The 21,423-nt window shown below is 43.1% G+C and overlaps 1 protein-coding gene across 4 annotated transcripts in view; it reads left to right on the forward strand.

The window, feature by feature from the left end:
• SEMA6B (semaphorin 6B) overlaps window positions 1–21,423 on the forward strand; it is a 1,880,978-nt gene that overhangs the window by 1,800,853 nt on the left and 58,702 nt on the right. For 3 of the 4 annotated variants that reach the window (XM_073594847.1, XM_073594838.1, XM_073594858.1), the window contains one exon: window positions 1,028–1,177. The exons of the other annotated variant lie outside the window; for it this stretch is intronic. In XM_073594847.1, the coding sequence (XP_073450948.1) occupies window positions 1,028–1,177 (150 nt within the window). The remainder of the gene's footprint in view (window positions 1–1,027; window positions 1,178–21,423) is intronic. 4 annotated transcript variants of the gene reach the window in all.

Below are 21,423 nucleotides of genomic sequence, written 5' to 3' on the forward strand. Positions count from 1 at the left end.
CGCAGCCTCTAGGCTACAGACTGCCCCACCCCCTGATTCCTCTTCAGCCAATGAATAGTTTAAGCTGCCCCATAGGTCCTTCCCTGCTGACATCACCCTGAACTCTTTTGAGTCCTGGTCTGCCTGCATAGTAAACCAACAGGCTGGGACTCATGTGAACACCATGTCCCAGTTCCACAGCTGAAAGGTTAGATTAGCCTAGCTGCTATGCCATGGTCGGATGCTCTGGGGGATTTTGACCCCCCTAACTCCCCCTTATCTATGCCCTTGATGGTGTGACATAAAAAGAAATGCAGCTGCCTATTGCTTTCAGAAAATATATAATGTTTTGGGCATTTAAGTCAGTTTTCTTATACAACATTCTAATTTTAGCATGTGTGCGGATAAATCACAGGCAAATGTACAACTGTATTTCAGAGATGTACTGCATATGCTTTTTTATTTTAACTATGCATTTAAATCCTAACTCCAGGAAACCTAAAAACCTTCCCTTGCAGTTGGGCCAAGGTCATACTGCATGACTTACAGTAACTGTGCTTATATCTAGGGCACAAAAGCAGTTTTACCTACCTGATCCTCCTCTCCCCTGACAAACAGCACTACCCTATGCTCCAGCTGTGGACTGGTCTTCAGTGTCTCCATGTCCAGTGCAGATCTATGGTCCCTGTATCAGTCTTGATGATGTCAGGAATCTTAGGCTGCTGGAGCACTGGCAAGAAGAGGCTGCAATATCTGGACTAGCAACACAAAGTAGCCCACAGAAGCAGAAGATCTGCTTTTCCAAGTCTCTTAGACATAAACAGTGAACCTTTGCAGTGTGGGCACAGTCCTGCTGCAACGGGGTGGGGGGGGGGGGTGGGGATGGGTATTTTTAGGTATCCTGGAGTTCAGCTTTTAACATAAGTTCAAAAAAGCTTACACTTTCTTCTATTGCAATCTTTTCTAGCTATTCTAAATGATTGATTTATAATTGCACAGAGAGGTTATTATATTTACATTTACATTTTATTGATTTACTTGTCTGCAGGCCAGGCTGTTGTGTTGGCCCCTCCATGAACTATAATTCTTCTCGTAATCTCCCTGATGAAGTGTTGAGTTTTGTAAAGTCACACCCCTTGGTGGAGGATTCTATTCCCCCTCTCGGAAGCTCCCCTTGGATTACCAGGACATTGACAAGGTAAAAAATATCCAAGACAAATACAGACTACAATGAGCTAGAATTCAGTTATGATGACATTTGATTCGTAATCAACGTAGAGGCATATGTACAGGGGTCGCAGGGGTCGCCATTGTGACCCAGTCCCATGCTTCAGGGGCTCTTGCAGCCCCCTTTACAACTGGATAGGAGGGCGGTGGGGGTGGTGATATGTAGAGGAACCATTCCCTCAATGTAGCCGCTGAATGCCCGCTTCTCCTCTCCTTCCCGCAGACATTCATCAGCTATAGGAGGGAAATAGAGAGCATCGGTTCCTCCACATGCTGCTACAACTGCCTCCTTATTGCTGTCCTGCTGTCCTGGGCTCCTGTGTGCTTCCCTGGCCCCCCCTCGCACCTCTGGCGGCTGCTGCGGGGGATCTGTCAGGATGAAGACCAGGGAAGGAGCCGGTAAATGTATAATTTACCGGCCTCTGCCTTGTTTTGATGAATAGAGTCAGTGATCAGTACCAATCACTGACTCTTTTTTTTTCTATTAATTCATAGCTGGGGCATAGTAAACTGGGTTTACTATGCCTCAGTTTATGAATGAACAGAAGCTCTGTAGAGAGCTATTCCTGTTCATTAATTCTGTAAAGATGAGGCGGCAGAGAAAGGGACTGATAAATTTGTCTTCCCTTTCTTTCTCAAAAGTGAGACATCAGGGGTCTGTATTATGTAAAAAATAATAAAAAATAAAAACAGTAAAAACAAAAATAAAAATGGTAAAAAAAATAAAACCACAAAAATAAAAAAAACTACGAACACCAGTGGCGGAATTATCAGGGTCGCAAAGGTCACGCTTGTGACTGGACTGTGATGTTCCGCCACCACAGAGGGACCCCAAGATGGCAGGAAGGTGGCCCACTGCAGAATCGTAATAGAGAGTCCCACGATGGGAGTAAAGGGCCCTGGGATCAGTGGGAAAGGCCCCGGTCGGGGGCTAGGTGGGCCCTTCATTGTTTCTTGCCCTGGGGCCCTGAAGGTTCTAGTTACGCCTCTGCCCCATTACCTGTGAAAATGCAAAAGCAATGCCATATACATTATCTCTCTTCTATATACTTGAAGTAAATATGTCAGAAACCCAGGGAGTTCAGACTGTGTGTAGGATAAAAAGAAACGCATAAGCAGAGATTACCTGCATGATGAAACTGCATGTCAAAATGATCGGTTGATCTACACCGATCAGTCATAACTCTATGACCATTGACAGGTTACCTTGATCTGTTCATGATTTTAAGTGATCACTTAGACCCCTTTCACACTCAGGGGCTTTACAGGCGCTACAGCGCTAAAAATAGCGCCTGCATAGCGCCTATAAAGAGCCTCTCCTGTCTCTCCAGTGTGAAAGCCCGAGGGCCTTCACACTGGAGCGGTGCGCTGACAGGATGCTAAAAAAAAGTCCTGCAAGCAGCATCTTTGGAGCTGCCAAACTGCAGCTGCGCTTTGCGGGTCATTTTAACCCTTTTTCACCCGCTAGCGGGGGTTAAAACCACCCCGTTAGCGGGCGAAAATCCCCGCAAAAACAACCGTAAAGCGCCGCTAAAAATAGCGGCGCTTTACCGCTGATGCCCCAGTGTGAAAGGGGCCTAATTGTTATTTTTTTTCATACAAGTTTAGAAGTGATTCCTCTTCATTGTGTTTATAGCATATACATTTTTTCTGATCTGTGCTGAAATGTATTTACACATGACACCATAAACACCTGCATGAAAAATGAATACTGTATGTAGCCAGGTGCTTGAATGAGAGTGAGAGAAACACTGACTGCTTCTGCTCTTTGTAGCTGCTGCCCTGTGGTGCTGAACTGTTTAAGAGCTATTTCATAAAGAAGATGGAGTTGCGGAGAAGGAAGCGTTCAATAGACCGAATCAGGCAGCAATGACTATAGTCTTGAGGCAAAACTGTGTAATCAAGAGCTTTTGTATTACATTCCCCAGAATGGAGATTGCAGGGAGGAGGAGAAAGAGCTGCTTTCTCAGGCTGTGCAGGACACAGCTTTTTGAGGGAGACTGGGGAGTGCACATCACTGTCCAGTGTGCAACATCACTGCTGCATCAACATGTAGCAACATGCCTGAGTGGGATCTTGTGTGCTGAGTTTGGGGTTGCTGACAGCCAGAGTGACCTGGGTGCAATGCACAGAGTGGACTAATCACTTGGTGAGCTGCAATAACCCTGGGAAGTGTGAGCTCCTGCTGTGGTGATTTACTATCTGCTGCTAGATAGACTGAGCCCTTTAGGAACTGACTATACAGCCATTTAGTAGCCTTATTAGTGCCTGCAGGCTTGACTGGAACTATTCTTACGTGCACCAACGGTATAACTGTGCCCCAACTCTGGCCGGCTAACACAAACCTAAATGAGTAGAAATAGTGAGCACTTGTGGGGAATCAGAAAGGCATCTAGCAAACACAAAGGTTTGTACAATGAAAAGTAAAAAATTGCAGCACCAAAAATAAACAATATCAGGAATTAATATGTGAAAATGTGACAGAATTATTATATGAATAAACTTAAATCAATAAAATTCAACCACGTTGTGTCAGAGGGGCTGAGGTTGTTCTTGGAGTCTTGGAACAGAGAACCCAAATTACCAAGCAACTCCTGTGGGGGTAATACTGCATATACTTAAAAATTAACACCTAAAAGCAAAAAATTCTACAAAAAGTTCATTATATGGGCCACTTGTATTTCTAGATGTTGAGCATATTCGTCCTGAATCTCCTGTTCTCCAGAGAGAATTCATTCAGTTCAGCTAATTTTACCTCATAGCTGAGCTCTTCCATGCCTCTTATCAATTTGGTTTCCCTTCTCTGCACTTTCTTCAGTTCGCCGATATCCTTTTTGTCGAGTGGTGCCGAAAATGTAAATGCATATTCGATTAAATAAAAATAACAGCAGCACTAACAGACATCAAAATACTGTGATAACAAAAATGCTACAAATAAACAGTGTGTTGCATTGTTATATACCCCCAAAATATTAATAAAACAAATCAAGAATGTGAAAAATAAGTCCACATCAAATAGTCCCAAAGTAATATCCAAAAGAGCATCCACTTGTGAAATTCAGCATTAGCAACCTCTTCCACCAACTTCAGTGCTCCAGCTACCACCACATAAAGTCACTTTACTAGAGCCCAAGACTTCAAAACATGAAAGGTCTAAAATTGCTTTAGATCTTTTTCCGGGAGAATGGATGGTTTTCACTCAGCAGGATACTGTATGCACTAAAAACTTGATTTCACATGTAAAAAGGAGAGAAGAGGGAGACACATAGGGGTTGATTTACTAAAGGCAAATCCACTCTGCACTGCAAGTGCACTTGGAAGTGCAGTCACTCTAGATTGCTGTAGATCTGAGGGGTAAATCTGAAATGAGGGGAAGCTCTGCTTATTTTATCATCCAATCATGTGCAAGCTAAAATGCTGTTTTTTATTTTCCTTGCATGTCCCCCTCAGATCTACAGCGACTTTACTTCCAAGTGCACTTGTAGTGCAAAGTGGATTTTCCTTTCGTAAATCAACCCCATAGTGTAGTATTTTCTTCAACCATTTAATTGGGCAAAGAAAACAAAATGCAAGAGAAAGAGCCAGGCATTAACAAAATCAAACGCCTCCCATCCGAGCCAGCATGATGTTGTCACAGTTTGACCTGCCTTTACGTGTTTAGTTCCAAGGATCGTCACCCAAGGGATGCCAGAGTAGAGATGTCATCTCATATAGGCTGCACATATCCAACCACCAGAGGATGCTGTATTCATACACTTTCAATTACCTGTGTGTATGTATGGATAATCCTCAGTAGGGATGAGCTTCAAATTCGAGTCGAACTCATGTTTGACTCGAACGTTGGTTGTTCGCCAGTTCGCCGAACAGCGAACAATTTGGGGTGTTCGCGGCAAATTCGAAAGCCGCGGAACACCCTTTAAAAGTCTATGGGAGAAATCAAAAGTGCTAATTTTAAAGGCTTATATGCATGGTATTGTCATAAAAAGTGTTTGGGGACCTGGGTCCTGCCCCAGGGGACAAGGATCAATGCAAAAAAAAGTTTTAAAAACGGCCGTTTTTTCGGGAGCAGTGATTTTAATAATTCTTAAAGTGAAACAATAAAAGTGTAATATTCCTTTAAATGTTGTACCTGGGGGGTGTCTATAGTATGCCTGAAAAGTGGCAAATGTTTCCCGTGTTTAGAACAGTCTGATAGCAAAATGACATTTCAAAGGAAAAAAAATCATTTAAAACTACTCGCGGCTATTAACCACTTGCCAACCGCCTCATGCAGATATACTGCGGCAGAATGGCACGGGCAGGCAAAGTAATGTATGGGTACGTTACAGGGGGTCCCCTACTTACAAACATCCGACTTACAAACGACTCCTACTTACAAACGGAGGGAGACAACAGGAAGTGAGAGGAAATCTACCCCTAGGAAGGGAAATTCTCTCCTGTAAGAGTTAATATGGGAAAAAGGTGTCTCCACTGATGCTTTATCACCAATCCTTATTTCCCTAATAACCCCAAATTTTCAAAATCCAATTGTCATTGGGACAGAAAGTGAGGTGAAATCTTCTGAACAGGGACACAGACAGCAAAACAAATGTTACAGGGGTGATAACCCTTCCCTATGCTATCTACAAAACTTAAAAATTGTTTTTTTGACTGGAGCTACACTTAAAAAATGTACCTGTTTCGACTTACAAACAGATTCAACTTAAGAACAAACCTAAAGTCCCTATCTTGTTTGTAACCCGGGGACCCCCTGTACTTGCCTCCCGCGGGGGGGGGCTGATCGGACCCCCCCGGTGCCCGAGGCGGTTGGCTTCTGTCCCCGAGCGATCTGTGCTGAGGGGGAGGCCATCCATTCGTGGCCACCCCCTCGCGATCGCTCCCAGCCAATGGCAATCTTCCTCTGCTGCTGTATAGTAAACAGCGGCAGGGGAAGTGATGTCATCGCTCCTCGGCTCGGTATTTTCCGTTCCGGCGCCAAGGAGAGAAGACATCGATGTGAGTGCACAACACACACACATACAGTAAAACACACCAGGCACACTTTACACCCCCCATCACCCCCCGATCACCCCCTAATCACCCCCCCCCCCCCCGGTCACAGTGACACCAAGCAGTTTTGTTTTTTTTCTGATTACTGCATTGGTGTCAGTCTGTGACAGTTAGAGTGGTAGGGCAGTTAGGGTTAGCCCCCTTTAGGTCTAGGATACCCTCCTAACCCCCCCTTATAAAGTTTTAACCCCTTGATCAACCCCCGTCACTAGTGTCACTAAGCGATAGTTTTTCTGATCGCTGTATTAGTGTCACTGGTGACGTTAGTTAGGGAGGTAAATATATAGGTTCGCCGTCAGCGTTTTATAGCGTCAGAGACTCCCATATACTACCTAATAAAGGTTTTAACCCCCTGATTGCCCCCTAGTTAACCCTTTCACCAGTGATCACCGTATAACTGTTACGGGTGATGCTGGTTAGTTAGTTTATTTTTTATAGTGTCAGGGCACCCGCCGTTAATTACCTAATAAAGGTTTAGCCCCCTGATCGCCCGGCGGTGATATAACTTAGGTTTTAGGGTCAGATAGGGTCTGCGTTGCCCCAGGCAGCGTCAGTTAGCACCAGTACCGCTAACACCCACGCACGCAGCATACACCTCCCTTAGTGGTATAGTATCTGAACGGATCAATATCTGATCCGATCAGATCTATACTAGCGTCCCCAGCAGTTTAGGGTTCCCAAAAACGCAGTGTTAGTGGGATCAGCCCAGATACCTGCTAGCACCTGCGTTTTGCCCCTCCGCCCGGCCCAGCCCAGCCCACCCAAGTGCAGTATCGATCGATTACTGTCACTTACAAAACACTAAACACACATAACTGCAGTGTTCGCAAAGTCAAGCCTAATCCCTGCGATCGCTAACAGTTTTTTTGGTAGCGTTTTGGTGAACTGGCAAGCACCAGCCCCAGACAGCGTCAGGTTAGTGCCAATAGCGCTAACACCCACGCACGCACAGTACACCTCCCTTAGTGGTATAGTATCTGAACGGATCAATATCTGATCCAATCAGATCTATACTAGCGTCCCCAGCAGTTTAGGGTTCCCAAAAACGCAGTGTTAGCGGGATCAGCCCAGATACCTGCTAGCAACTGCATTTTGCCCCTCCGCCCGGCCCAACCCAGCCCACCCAAGTGCAGTATTGATCGATTACTGTCACTTACAAAACACTAAACACACATAACTGTAGTGTTCGCAGAGTCAGGCCTGATCCCTGCGATCGCTAACAGTTTTTTTGGTAGCGTTTTGGTGAACTGGCAAGCACCAGCCCCAGACAGCGTCAGGTTAGTGCCAATAGCGCTAACACCCACTCACGTACAGTACACCTCCCTTAGTGGTATAGTATCTGAACGGATCAATATCTGATCCGATCAGATCTATACTAGCGTCCCCAGCAGTTTAGGGTTTCCAAAAATGCAGTGTTAGCGGGATCAGCCCAGATACCTGTTAGCACCTGCATTTTGCCCCTCCACCCAGCCCAGCCCAGCCCACCCAAGTGCAGTATCGATCGATCACTGTCACTTACAAAACACTAAACGCATAACTGCAGCGTTCGCAGAGTCAGGCCTGATCCCTGCGATCGCTAACAGTTTTTTTGGTAGCGTTTTGGTGAACTGGCAAGCACCAGCGGCCTAGTACACCCCGGTCGTAGTCAAACCAGCACTGCAGTAACACTTGGTGACCTGGCGAGTCCCATAAGTGCAGTTCAAGCTGGTGAGGTGGCAAGCACAAGTAGTGTCCCGCTGCCATCAAGCAGAATACAAAATAGGCCCGTCCTGCCCATAATGCCCTTCCTGCTGCATTCTCCAATCCTAATTGTGAACCCACCACTTCTGCAGCGCCCGTACTTCCCCCATTCACATCCCCAACCAAATGCAGTCGGCTGCATGAGAGGCATTTTCTTTATGTCCTCCCGAGTATCCCTACCCAACGAGCCCCCCAAAGAAGATGTGTCTGCAGCAAGCACGGATATAGGCATGACACCCACTACTATTGTCCCTCCTGTCCTGACAATCCTGGTCTTTGCATTGGTGAATGTTTTGAACGCTACCATACACTAGTTGAGTATTAGCGTAGGGTACAGCATTGCACAGACTAGGCACACTTTCACAGGGTCTCCCAAGATGCCATCGCATTTTGAGAGACCCGAACCTGGAACCGGTTACAGTTATGAAAGTTACAGTTACAAAAAAAAGTGTAAAAAAAAAAAAACACAAAAAAAATATAAAATAAAAAATAAATAGTTGTCGTTTTATTGTTCTCTCTCTCTCTATTCTCTCTCTATTGTTCTGCTCTTTTTTACTGTATTCTATTCTGCAATGTTTTATTGTTATTATGTTTTATCATGTTTGCTTTTCAGGTATGCAATTTTTTATACTTTACTGTTTACTGTTACATAGTTAGTCAGGTTGAAAAAAGACACAAGTCCATCCAGTCCAACCATAAAAAAAAAAAAAAAAAAAAAAAAAAAAACGTACAATCCAATATACCCAATACTATACCCACAGTTGATCCAGAGGAAGGCAAAAAACCCCAGCAGAGCATGCTCCAATTTGCTACAGCAGGGGAAAAAATTCCTTCCTGATCCCAGAGAGGCAATCGGATTTTCCCTGGATCAACTTTACCTATAAATGTCAGTACCCAGTTATATTATGTACATTTAGGAAAGTATCCAGGCCTTTCTTAAAGCAATCTACTGAGCTGGCCAGAACCACCTCTGGAGGGAGTCTATTCCACATTTTCACAGCTCTTACTGTGAAGAAACCTTTCCGTATTTGAAGATGAAATCTCTTTTCCTCCAGTCGTAAAGAGTGCCCCCTTGTCCTCTGTGTTGACCGTAAAGTGAATAACTCAACACCAAGTTCACTATATGGACCCCTTATATATTTAAACATGTTGATCATATCCCCCCTTATTCTCCTCTTCTCAAGAGTGAACAAATTCAGTTCCTCTAATCTTTCCTCATAGCTGAGCTCCCCCATGCCTCTTATCAGTTTGGTTGCCCTTCTCTGCACTTTCTCCAGTTCCCCGATATCCTTTTTGAGAACTGGTGTCCAAAACTGAACTGCATATTCCAGATGAGGTCTTACTAATGATTTGAACAGGGGCAAAATGATATCTCTCTCTCTGGAGTCCATACCTCTCTTAATACAAGAAAGAACTTTGCTCGCTTTGGAAACCGCAGCTTGGCATTGCATGCTATTATTGAGCTTATGATCTACCAAAACCCCCAGATCCTTCTCCACTACAGATTCCCCCAGTTGTACTCCCCCTAGCATGTATGATGCATGCATATTCTTAGCCCCCAAGTGCATAACTTTACATTTCTCAACATTAAACCTCATCTGCCACATAGTCGCCCAATTAGACAGAGCATTGAGGTCGGCTTGTAAATTGGAGACATCCTGTAAGGACGTTATTCCACTGCATAGCTTGGTGTCATCTGCAAAGACAGAAATGTTACTTTTGATCCTAGACCCAATATCATTTATAAAGATATTAAACAGTAAGGGTCCCAGCACTGAACCTTGGGGTACACCACTGATAACCTTAGACCAGTCAGAGTAAGAATCATTAACCACTACTCTCTGAATTCTGTCTTTTAGCCAGTTTTCTATCCATTTACAAACTGATATTTCCAAGCCTGTAGACTTTAACTTACTCATGAGCCGTGTGTGCGGAACTGTATCAAACGCTTTTGCAAAATCCAAATAAACCACGTCCACAGCCACCCCTCTGTCCAAGGTTTTACTTACCTCTTCATAAAAAGAAATCAGGTTTGTCTGACAACTTCTGTCTTTCATGAACCCATGCTGTCTGTTGCTTAAAATGTTTTTTTCCAGCAAGAACTCGTCTATGTGGTCTTTTATTAAACGCTCCAGTATCTTCCCGACTATAGAAGTTAAACTAACAGGTCTATAGTTACTTGGTAAAGACTTTGATCCCTTTTTAAATATAGGCACCACGTTCGCCCTGCGCCAATCCAGCGGTACTATTCCCGTCATTAATGAGTCCCTAAAAATTAGATACAATGGCTTTGAAATTACAGAGCTCAATTCTTTTAGGATCCGTGGGTGGATGCCATCAGGTCCAGGTGCTTTATCCACCTTTATTCTGTCTAAATATTTCTGGACCATATCCCTTTTGAGCCATTGTGGATCATTGGGGGCTGTGTCAATACCACCCCCATTATGCACATGAACTTCCCCATGCTCTTTTGTATACACAGAGCTGAAGAAAGTATTTAATAAATTAGCCTTCTCCTTGTCCCCAGTCACCCACTCTAGATTATTTTGTAAAGGGCCTACATGCTCAGACCTGACCTTTTTACTATTAATATATTTGAAGAATTTTTTGGGGTTTGTCCTACTATTTTTTGCGATCTGTCGTTCGTTTTGAATTTTTGCACCCTTGATTTCCTTTTTACATATTCTGTTAAATTCTTTGTAGCATTTAAATGACACTAGTGTTCCTTCATTTTTATATTTTTTAAAAGCTCTTTTCTTATTGTTTATAGCTTTTCTAACTTTGACCGTGAGCCACATAGGTTTTCTTTTTAGCCTTTTAAACTTATTGCCCATGGGAATATACTTTGCAGTGAGGTCCCAAACAGTCTTTTTGAAGAATTCCCATTTCTGTTCTGTGTTTATCGCTGCCAATATTCCCTCCCAGTCTAAGTCCTCGAGAGCAGCCCTCATCCTTGGAAAATTTGCTCTCTTGAAGTTAAGTGTTTTTATCTTTCCCTTATGTATTTCTTGTTTACAGCTAACATCAAATGAAATCATGTTATGGTCACTGCTACCCAGGTGTTCCTTTATCTGCACATTAGTAATAAGCTCTGCATGGTTTGAGATTACCAGGTCCAACAGAGCTTCATTCCTAGTTGGGGCCTCAATAAACTGGACCATAAAATTGTCCTGTACTAGGTTTATAAATTTTTGCCCTTTAACTGTCCCAGCAGTGCCATTACTCCAGTCAATTTCTGGGTAGTTAAAATCTCCCATTATTATCACTGTCCCAGCCCTTGCAGCCCTTTCCATCTGTGCAAGGAGCTGAGTCTCCACCTCCTCGTTAACATTGGGTGGTCTATAACAAACTCCAATGATTAACTTTGAACTACGCCCATCTATGTGCAGTTCCACCCATAATGCTTCAGACTCATCACACTCTCCATCAATCAGGTCCTCTTTCACACTTGCTTTGAGATCACTTCTCACATAGAGACAGACCCCGCCACCTTTCCTTTTTACCCTGTCTCTCCGAAAGAGTGCATAGCCAGGAATATTAATAGCCCAGTCATGTGAGGATTGAAGCCAAGTTTCAGCAATACCGATTACATCATAGTTCACTTCATGCACTAGAGCTTCCAACTCACCTATTTTGCTTGGCAGACTTCTGGCATTGGTGAACAAACACTTTAATGCATTATTACATTTTGGTCTGGTGTTTTTCATATATTTTTTAGTAGTACAAATGGCACTACAGTTTCCAATGGCTGTTTGCAACATGGGAAATTTCTTGACACCTGCCATAACCCTCCCCCCATCTGTCCCCATTCCACCCTCCATTAATGTCTGACCCCTAACTGACCTGTCTTCTTGATGTAATTCTAGTTCACCCTCCCCCCTCAATCCTAGTTTAAATACTCCTCCAGCCTTCCTATAAACCTCTCCCCCAGCACAGCAGACCCCCTTCCATTCATTGTGTTTTATTGTTAACCATTTTTTTGTCTTCGGGTACGCCATTCAGCTGCAGCGCGGATTTATTTATCTTGACAGCAACAGCGTTTGCTCCCACGATATATAAAGCCGTGACTCCAGCGGAGGTGATATATGCCGAAGCATAAGGGCAGCAGGGGCGGAGGAGCGACTTGCTCCTAACTTTTGGGGCGGATGCCCCCATGCTTCGGCATATATAAATGGTGCATGTATGCCCATCATTAGAAGTGGGTGGATGAAGGGAGGTATTCTAATGGTGGGCATACCCACCGATCAATCTCTTTTTTTTGTTCAGCCCACAGGCTGCATGAAAAAAAAAGATTATAATATATACCCAACAAGGACCAACAACGTACTGGTATGTTGCTGGACTTTGAGTGGTTATACCAGAATGATGCCTGCAGGTATCATTCTTTTCAGCCAGCGGTCGGCTTTCATGTAAAAGCAATCCTAGCGGCTAATTAGCCTCTAGACTGCTTTTACAAGCAGTGGGAGGGAATGCCCCCCCCCAGCGTCTTCCATGTTTTTCTCTAGCTCTCCTGTCCCAACAGGGAACCTGAGAATTCAGCCGGTGATTCAGCCAGCTGACCAAAGAGCTGATCAGAGACCAGAGTGGCTCCAAACATCTCTATGGCCTAAGAAACCAGAAGCTAGGAGCATTTAATGACTTGGATTTCGCCTGATGTAAACAGCGCCATTGGGAAATTGGGAAAGCATTTTATCACACCGATCTTGGTGTGGTCAGATGCTTTGAGGGCAGAGGAGAGATCTAGGGTCTAATAGACCCCAATTTTTTCAAAGAAGAGTACCTGTCACTACCTATTGCTATCATAGGGGATATTTACATTCCCTAGATAACAATAAAAATGATTTTAAAAAAAATGAAAGGAACAGTTTAAAAATAAAATAAAAAAGCAAAAAAAATAAAGAAAAAAAGAAAAAAAAAAGCACCCCTGTCCCCCCCTGCTCTCGCGCAAAGGCGAACGCAAGCGTCAATCTGGCGTCAAATGTAAACAGCAATTGCACCATGCATGTGAGGTATCACTGCTAAGGTCAGATCGAGGGCAGTAATTTTAGCAGTAGACCTCCTCTGTAAATCTAAAGTGGTAACCTGTAAAGGCTTTTAAAGGCTTTTAAAATGTATTTAGTTTGTCGCCACTGCACGTTTGTGCGCAATTTATAAGCATGTCGTGTTTCGTATCCATGTACTCTGCTTAAGATCATCTTTTTTATTACATCAAACATTTGGGCAATATAGTGTGTTTTAGTGCATTACAATTTTAAAAAGTGTGTTTTTTCCCAAAAAAAATGCGTTTGAAAAATCGCTGCGCAAATACTGTGTGAAAAAAAATGAAACACCCACCATTTTAATCTGTTGGGCATTTGCTTTAAAAAAATATATAATGTTTGGGGGTTCAAAGTAATTTTCTTGCAAAAAAAAATAATTTTTTCATGTAAACAAAAAGTGTCAGAAAGGGCTTTGTCTTCAAGTGGTTAGAAGAGTGGGTGATGTGTGACATAAGCTTCTAAATGTTGTGCATAAAATGCCAGGACAGTTCAAACCCCCCCCCAAATGACCCCATTTTGGAAAGTAGACACCCCAAGCTATTTGCTGAGAGGCATGTTGAGTCCATGGAATATTTTATATTGTGACACAAGTTGCGGGAAAAAGACAAATTTTTTTTTGCACAAAGTTGTCACTAAATGATATATTGCTCAAACATGCCATGGGAATATATGTGAAATTACACTCCAAAATACATTCTGTTGTTTCTCCTGAGTACGGGGATACCACATGTGTGAGACTTTTTGGGAGCCTAGCCGCGTATGGGCCCCTGAAAACCAAGCATCACCTTCAGGCTTTCTAAGGGCGTAAATTTTTGATTTCACTCTTCACTGCCTATCACAGTTTCGGAGGCCATGGAATGCCCAGGTGGCACAAAACCCCCCAAATGACCCTATTTTGGAAAGTAGACACCCCAAGCTATTTGCTGGGAGGTGTAGTGAGTATTTTGCAGATCTCACTTTTTGTCACAAAGTTTTGAAAATTGAAAAAAGAAAAAAAAAATTTTTTTCTTGTCTTTCTTCATTTTCAAAAACAAATGAGAGCTGCAAAATACTCACCATGCCTCTCAGCAAATAGCTTGGGTGTCTACTTTTCAAAATGGGGTCATTTGGGGGGGGGGGGTTGTGCTTTCTTGGCATTTTATGGCCTTCAAAACTGTGATAGGTAGTGAGGAGTGAAATCAAAAATTTACGCCCTTAGAAATCCTGAAGGCGGTGATTGATTTTCGGGGCCCCGTACGCGGCTAGGCTCTCAAAAAGTCCCACACATGTGGTATCCCCATACTCAGGAGAAGCAGCTAAATGTATTTTGGGGTGCAATTCCACATATGCCCATGGCCTGTGTGAGGAATATATCATTTAGTGACAACTTTGTGCAAAAAAAAAAAAAAAAATGTGTCACATTCCCGCAACTTGTGTCAAAATATAAAATATTCCATGGACTCAACATGCCTCTCAGCAAATAGCTTGAGGTGTCAAGTTTCCAAAATGGGGTCATTGGGGGGGTTTGTGCCATCTGGGCATTTTATGGCCTTCAAAACTGTGATAGGGAGTGAGGAGTGAAATCAAAAATTTACGCCCTTAGAAATCCTGAAGGTGGTGATTGGTTTTCGGGGCCCCGTACGCGGCTAGGCTTCCAAAAAGTCCTACACATGTGGTATCCCCATACTCAGGAGAAGCAGCTAAATGTATTTTGGGGTGCAATTCCACATATGCCCATGGCCTGTGTGAGCAATATATCATTTAGTGACAACTTTTTGTAATTTTTTTTTTGTCATTATTCAATCACTTGGGACAAAAAAAATTAATATTCAATGGGCACAACATGCCTCTCAGCAATTTCATTGGGGTGTCTACTTTCCAAAATGGGGTCATGTGGGGGGGTTTGTACTTCCCTGCGATTTTAGCACCTCAAGAAATGACATAGGCAGTCATAAACTAAAAGCTGTGTAAATTCCAGAAAATGTACCCTAGTTTGTAGACGCTATAACTTTTGCGTAAACCAATCAATATACGCTTATTGACATTTGTTTAACCAAAGACATGTGGCCGAATACATTTTGGCCTAAATGTATGACTAAAATTGAGTTTATTGGATTTATTTTATAACAAAAAGTAGAAAATATCTTTTTTAAAAACTTTTTTCGGTGGGGGCGTGGCGACCGGACTCCAAGATGGACGCTTAGCCCAGGAGCTCCGCTCGCCCACCGGAGATAATCCGCCAGCATCAGAGCCCACCAGCACCATCCACGGCTCCAAACACTGCCATCTGAGTGCCAAATCCCCGCGGATCAAGAAAAAGATGCCACGGCACCGAAAAACACCACAGCAGCCGCAGAAGATGACAAGCTATTATGCCTCGCGCGGGCCTCAGCAAAATGGCGGCGGCGCCAGAACTGACAGGCCGGACCAGGGATCCGGACGGAACAGCGGAGCGGAGGCATCAGCGGCTTCCTCCTGCCTGACCAACCCTCCCAGCGAACAATCCTCGGGCCCCTCTACCCCCACAACACGCAGCCCGGCAAAATCGCGGCAGCGGAGGGACTCACCAGTCAGATCACAGGCCGATCCGGCCATGGAGGTAAGCGGGCCTTCCAGCACTACAGGCCAGAGCGTTAAGGGCCGGGATCCTATCACAGATTTCCCCACAGCAGATAGGCCAGTATCAGATACATTAATGAAAGATATGCTGCTGTCCCTGCGCTCCTCACTGCAGACAGATCTGATGAGAGGAATCACTGAATGCCAGAGGGAAGTGCAGACGCTAGGCCGCAGAGTGAATCAGGTAGAACACAAGATGGAGGAGTACACCTCGTCTTATAATGTTATGGTAGAAGCGCACTCAGCACAAGGGGAGGACATCTTATGGCTAAAAGATAAAATAGCAGACCTCGAGGACAGATCCAGGAGGAACAACCTCAAAATGAGGGGGGTTCCAGAATCTGTCCCCCCTTCTCAGCTTCTGCAATATGCCCAGGCCTTTTTTTCCACTTTAATACCTGAGGCAACTGCATCAGACCTTCTAGTGGACAGGATCCACAGGGTACCTAAACCATCGTTCCTCCCAGATGACACACCTAGAGATGTCTTAATGAGAATACACTACTACCACATAAAAGATCGTATTCTGCAAGTTTCCCGCAAACAGGAAAATATTCCACAACAGTATGCCGCCATCAGAGTGCTGCCTGACTTGTCTAGACACACTCTGCAACGCCGCAGAAATTTATTGACCATCACAAAAGCCCTGAGAAACCACAATATCTTGCACAAATGGAAGTACCCTGCTACCCTGTCGATCACTCACAATGGCCAAACCATCTCGGTGTCTACCTTAGAAGAGGGACTTAAGGCTTTAAGGAACTGGGGCATAATATCTGACCAACCAGCACAACATGCGCAACCTCAGGGACTGACCCCTATACAGAACGAGTGGCAAACCGTCTCATACAAGCGCTCATCCAAGAAAAGCAATGGTGGAAGCTCATAACACTCCACACAGATATAATTCAGTTTATCTCCAGGGAAGAGCTTAGGATTAACTCTTACCTACACCCCAGTCAACCAGTAGCAGTTACAACTGCACAGGGATCAATTCATGGATCCATTTCTTATCAAACCCCTGTTGACTTTCTGTTTTTTTTCTCCTTGTTTTTCTGCACCGTTTGTTTTTGATATACACAGTTTTATCCACGAAAGTAACGGACCAGTCAAGACACACGAAGAAAGGAAAAGACCTACCTTTCATCATCAACCCACAAGGATCTCCCCCTCAACCGGGCGCAGTGAGTACATCTACTACATCACCCCACAAAACCACAAGTACCTTTCACAATGACGATAACATGCCTTTCAATTAATACCCGGGGACTAAATCACCCAGCTAAACGATTCTCCTTGTGGAAGGAAGCTAGCACACACAAAGCGGACATTCTTTGTGTCCAGGAAACCCACTTCCAATTACATAATGCTCCTCAATGTAAGCACAAAAACTACCCAATCATATACATGGCCAATACACCAAATAGCAAAAAAGGAGGTGTCCTAATGGCTTTCAAGGACTCGCTATCCATACAACCTAAAGATGTCTTTATTGACGCTGGAGGCAGGTACATCATCTTCACAGGAGACATTAATTCCAAACCATACACAGTGATCACACTGTATGCTCCGAATACACGCCAAGTCAGATTCATCAAAAAAGTCCTACACAAAGCAAATTCCATGAAATATGGTAACCTATTAATATGCGGGGACTTCAACATAACCTCAGATCCGACACTGGACACATCATCGAGCCAGTCAAAAGGAACCCTATCCCTTCAGTCTATACTCCACCAAGAGGAACTATACGACATATGGAGATGCTTACACGCCTCGGAAAGGGACTATACCTTTTTTTCCAACAGGCACTCTTCTTACTCCAGAATAGACATGTTTTTAACAGATAAATGGCTCCTGCAAAACGTGAACATGTCTAAAATACATGAAATTACATGGTCTGACCATGCAGCCATTTCCCTGTCTATTGTAGAGAAGGGAGTCTCCTCCTCACCACCCATCTGGCGTTGCAACACCAGACTATTCCAAGATAATAAATATCACAAAATAATCTCCCAACATATACAAAATTTCTTTTCAGAAAATGAGGGCTCTGTGGATGATCCATTTGTTGTATGGAGCGCTCACAAGGCCTTTATGAGAGGAATCCTGATCCAATTGGGAACTAGAGAAAAAAGGAGGCGAACTCAGCAGCTGAACACTATTATTGCAGACATACACCTTATAGAAACTCAAAACAAAATATCCCCATCCACAGCACTTATCGACAAACTCAATTCTCTTAGAGAACAACTCAGAACGCTCCTAACTCAACAATATGACAAACACTTAAAATACCTACGACAAAACTACTATACCAATGCTAACAGGGCAGGTAAATACCTAGCGAATAGACTGAAAGCGGCACGCACCAGAACTAGAATAGCATACATCCAACACCCTACGCTAACACACAGAATCACAAATCCACAAGAAATAGCGAACCAATTCGCTACATACTATAGCTCACTATACAATTTACACGAAGATGCACATACACCACACCCAACTATAGACAAAATAAATTCTTTTCTGGAGCACCTAAACCTTCCAGCCCTCTCTGACGATCACTTAGAACACTTAAATGCTCCGATAACACACAGAGAAATTGAAATGACAATACATACACTTCCAAATGGGAAATCCCCAGGCCCGGACGGATTCTCTAATGAATACTTCAAAATGTTTACCAATATTCTATCTCCACACATGACAAAAATCTTCAATAAAGCTGCTGAGGTTGCCTCCTTTCCACAGGAAATGCTAAAAGCACATATAGTGACTCTACCAAAACCGGGTAAGGAACCTAACACACCAGCTAACTTCCGACCCATATCACTGCTGAACTCCGACACAAAAGTATACGCGAAACTACTAGCTAAGCGACTAACACGCATATTACCTAATCTCATTACGAGAGACCAGATGGGCTTTGTGAGAGGGAGACAAACTTCGGACGCCACTAGAAGGATTATTAATGTGATAAACCATGCTGAAAAGACTCGAACGCCTTCTCTGCTGCTATCCATTGACGCAGAGAAGGCGTTCGATAGGGTCCACTGGACATATATGGAACAAACATTGCGGAAGTTTGGATTCAAAGGCCCAATTCTGCAAGCTATTATGGCATTATACTCTTGCCCGTCAGCACAGGTGTACTCTGCGGGGTTCCTATCCGCAACCTTCCAGATCAAGAATGGAACCCGACAGGGGTGCCCCCTATCTCCTGCAATTTTTAATTTGATGATAGAGCCGTTAGCTGAATCCATACGCTCCCACCCTTTGATAACAGGCTTCCAGTTTGGGTCAGTAAAACATACCATTAATCTATTCGCAGACGATGTAATCCTGCTACTTACTAAACCCTCCATATCTTTAATACAGGCCCATAAAATCCTCATAGCTTTTGGAGAGATATCATACTATAAAGTCAACTTTACTAAATCTCTCATATTAGACATGGGTATCTCACCAAATACCCGAAAATCGCTACAAGCAAAATTACCATATATGTGGAGTAAAGGAAATATCACATATCTGGGAATCACACTCACAAATAAAATATCCACAATAATAAAAGCCAATGTATTACCACTCATTAACAAACTGGAAGCCCAAACCAAAAACATGTCCAACAGCGAAGTATCTTGGTTAGGCAGAATTACAGCTTACAAAATGATGTTATTGCCACAAATACTATACATATTCCGCTCTCTACCACTGTCTATCCCTCAACACCTATTAAAAAATATAGCGAATATTGCTTGGAAATACATATGGAAGGGAAAAAAAGCTAGATGTTCACGAAATAATCTCACATCACATAAGCAAGCGGGCGGAGCAGGTTTAGTGGACATACACGACTACTATTGGGCAGTACGCCTTGACCAAATCAAACACTGGTTTCAAACAACTGACACACCATTATGGGTGGACATTGAAAAAACGACAGCACCAATGAACAATCTACCCCTACTACTCATGACAGACGGGTGGATACCGTGGGACACAAAAAAACTGCCTCCTACTACGCAAATCTCGTTAAAGGCGTGGAGAGTTATACGGGAACATACGTATAAAGACAAACAAGATATACAATATAATATACCCTTATCGTTCTTGGAAACAAAAATCCCAATGCTGACAATCAAAGACCTGTCAAGAAAGGGCATACTACACATATCAGACCTATATAATGGCACACATCCCAAATCTGTGGAGCAACTCATGACACAATACCATCTTCCAAAGAATTCACAGTTTACGTGCGTAAGAATTGTAAACTTCCTTAAATCTAAGCCTACACCTACCATACACCTTCCGAGCAATATTTGGAAATTTTACACCACAACCAAACAACATACAAAAGGAATATCTTTCTTCTATAATATCACCAAAGATAAACTCACATTTACCAAAACTACTGCAATGAAAAAATGGGAAGAAGAACTAGGTATATCAGCCTCAGATGAACAGTGGCAACAAGCCTTTAGAGCAATACACAAGGCTTCCCACTGCATTAAGCATTGGGAATTAACTATTAAAATGGCCAATAGATGGCACTACACCCCATATAGAATAGCGAAATTCTTCCCGGGAACATCCCCAAATTGCTGGAGAGCCTGTGGGCAAATAGGCAATTTACTGCATATGCTTTGGTGTTGTCCTGCTGTTAAATGCATTTGGAACCAAGTGTTTAAATTGATTTCCACGTTAACGGGAGTAATATCTCAACCAGACCCAGCGCTGGCAATATTGCACCTAAACATAGAAAAATATCATATAGACTTTAGACCAGTCGTAACTCATATTTTGCTTGAAACACGCTTAACGATATTACGAAATTGGAAATCCACCAATGCCATTAACCTATCAGACATAACCAAAGCAGTTCATAGAAATTACACTTTCGAGCGCCTCTTAGCAATAAACTCTTTACAATGCAAAAAATTTGATAAACAATGGTCAATATGGTCCAAAAGTTAAAGTTTTTATTGATGGTTCTGTTTCTATTAACGTTTGACTAATGAAAACAAGAAAAACACAACGCACAGTGAACATACTCTGCTTATGTTAAATGTTTACATGCCTCTTGAACAACTAATTAACTAAATGAAAATTTCTGAGAATGTATGTCACCGGATTGTATACAACCTGAATGTGTATATCACTTTTCTCCCTTCCTTTTATGTTGTAAAACATATTCTTTTCTTTTCTAAAAACTTCAATAAAAACCATTGAAAGAAAAAAAAAAAACTTTTTTCGGTCTTTTTCCATTTATAGCGCAAAAAATAAAAACTGCAGAGGTGATCAAATACCATCAAAAGAAAGCTCTATTTATAGGAAGAAAAGGACGCAGATTTAGTTTGGGTACAGCATTGCATGACCGCGCAATTAGCAGTTAAAGTGACGCAGTGCCAACTTGTAAAAAGTGCTCTGGTCAGGAAGGGAGTAAATCCTTCCGGGGCTGAAGTGGTTAATGAATTGCCGGTCCGACAATACACATAAAAGTTCATTGATAAAATCGGCATGGGAATTCCCCACAGGGGAACCCCCAACCAAAATTTAAAAAAAAAAATTACGTGGGGGGTCCCCCTAAATTCCATACCAGGCCCTTCAGGTCTGGTATGGATATTAAGGGGAACCCCGGCCAAATTTTTTTAAAAAATGCCATGGTGTCCCCCTCAAAATCTATACCAGACCCTTCAGGTCTGGTATGGATTTTAAGGGGAACCCCGCGCCAAAATTTTTTAAAAAAATGGCGTGGGCTCCCCTCAAAAATCCATACCAG

The sequence above is a fragment of the Aquarana catesbeiana genome, linkage group LG01 (assembly GCF_042186555.1).
Source record: "Aquarana catesbeiana isolate 2022-GZ linkage group LG01, ASM4218655v1, whole genome shotgun sequence".
Lineage (NCBI taxonomy): Eukaryota > Metazoa > Chordata > Amphibia > Anura > Ranidae > Aquarana > Aquarana catesbeiana.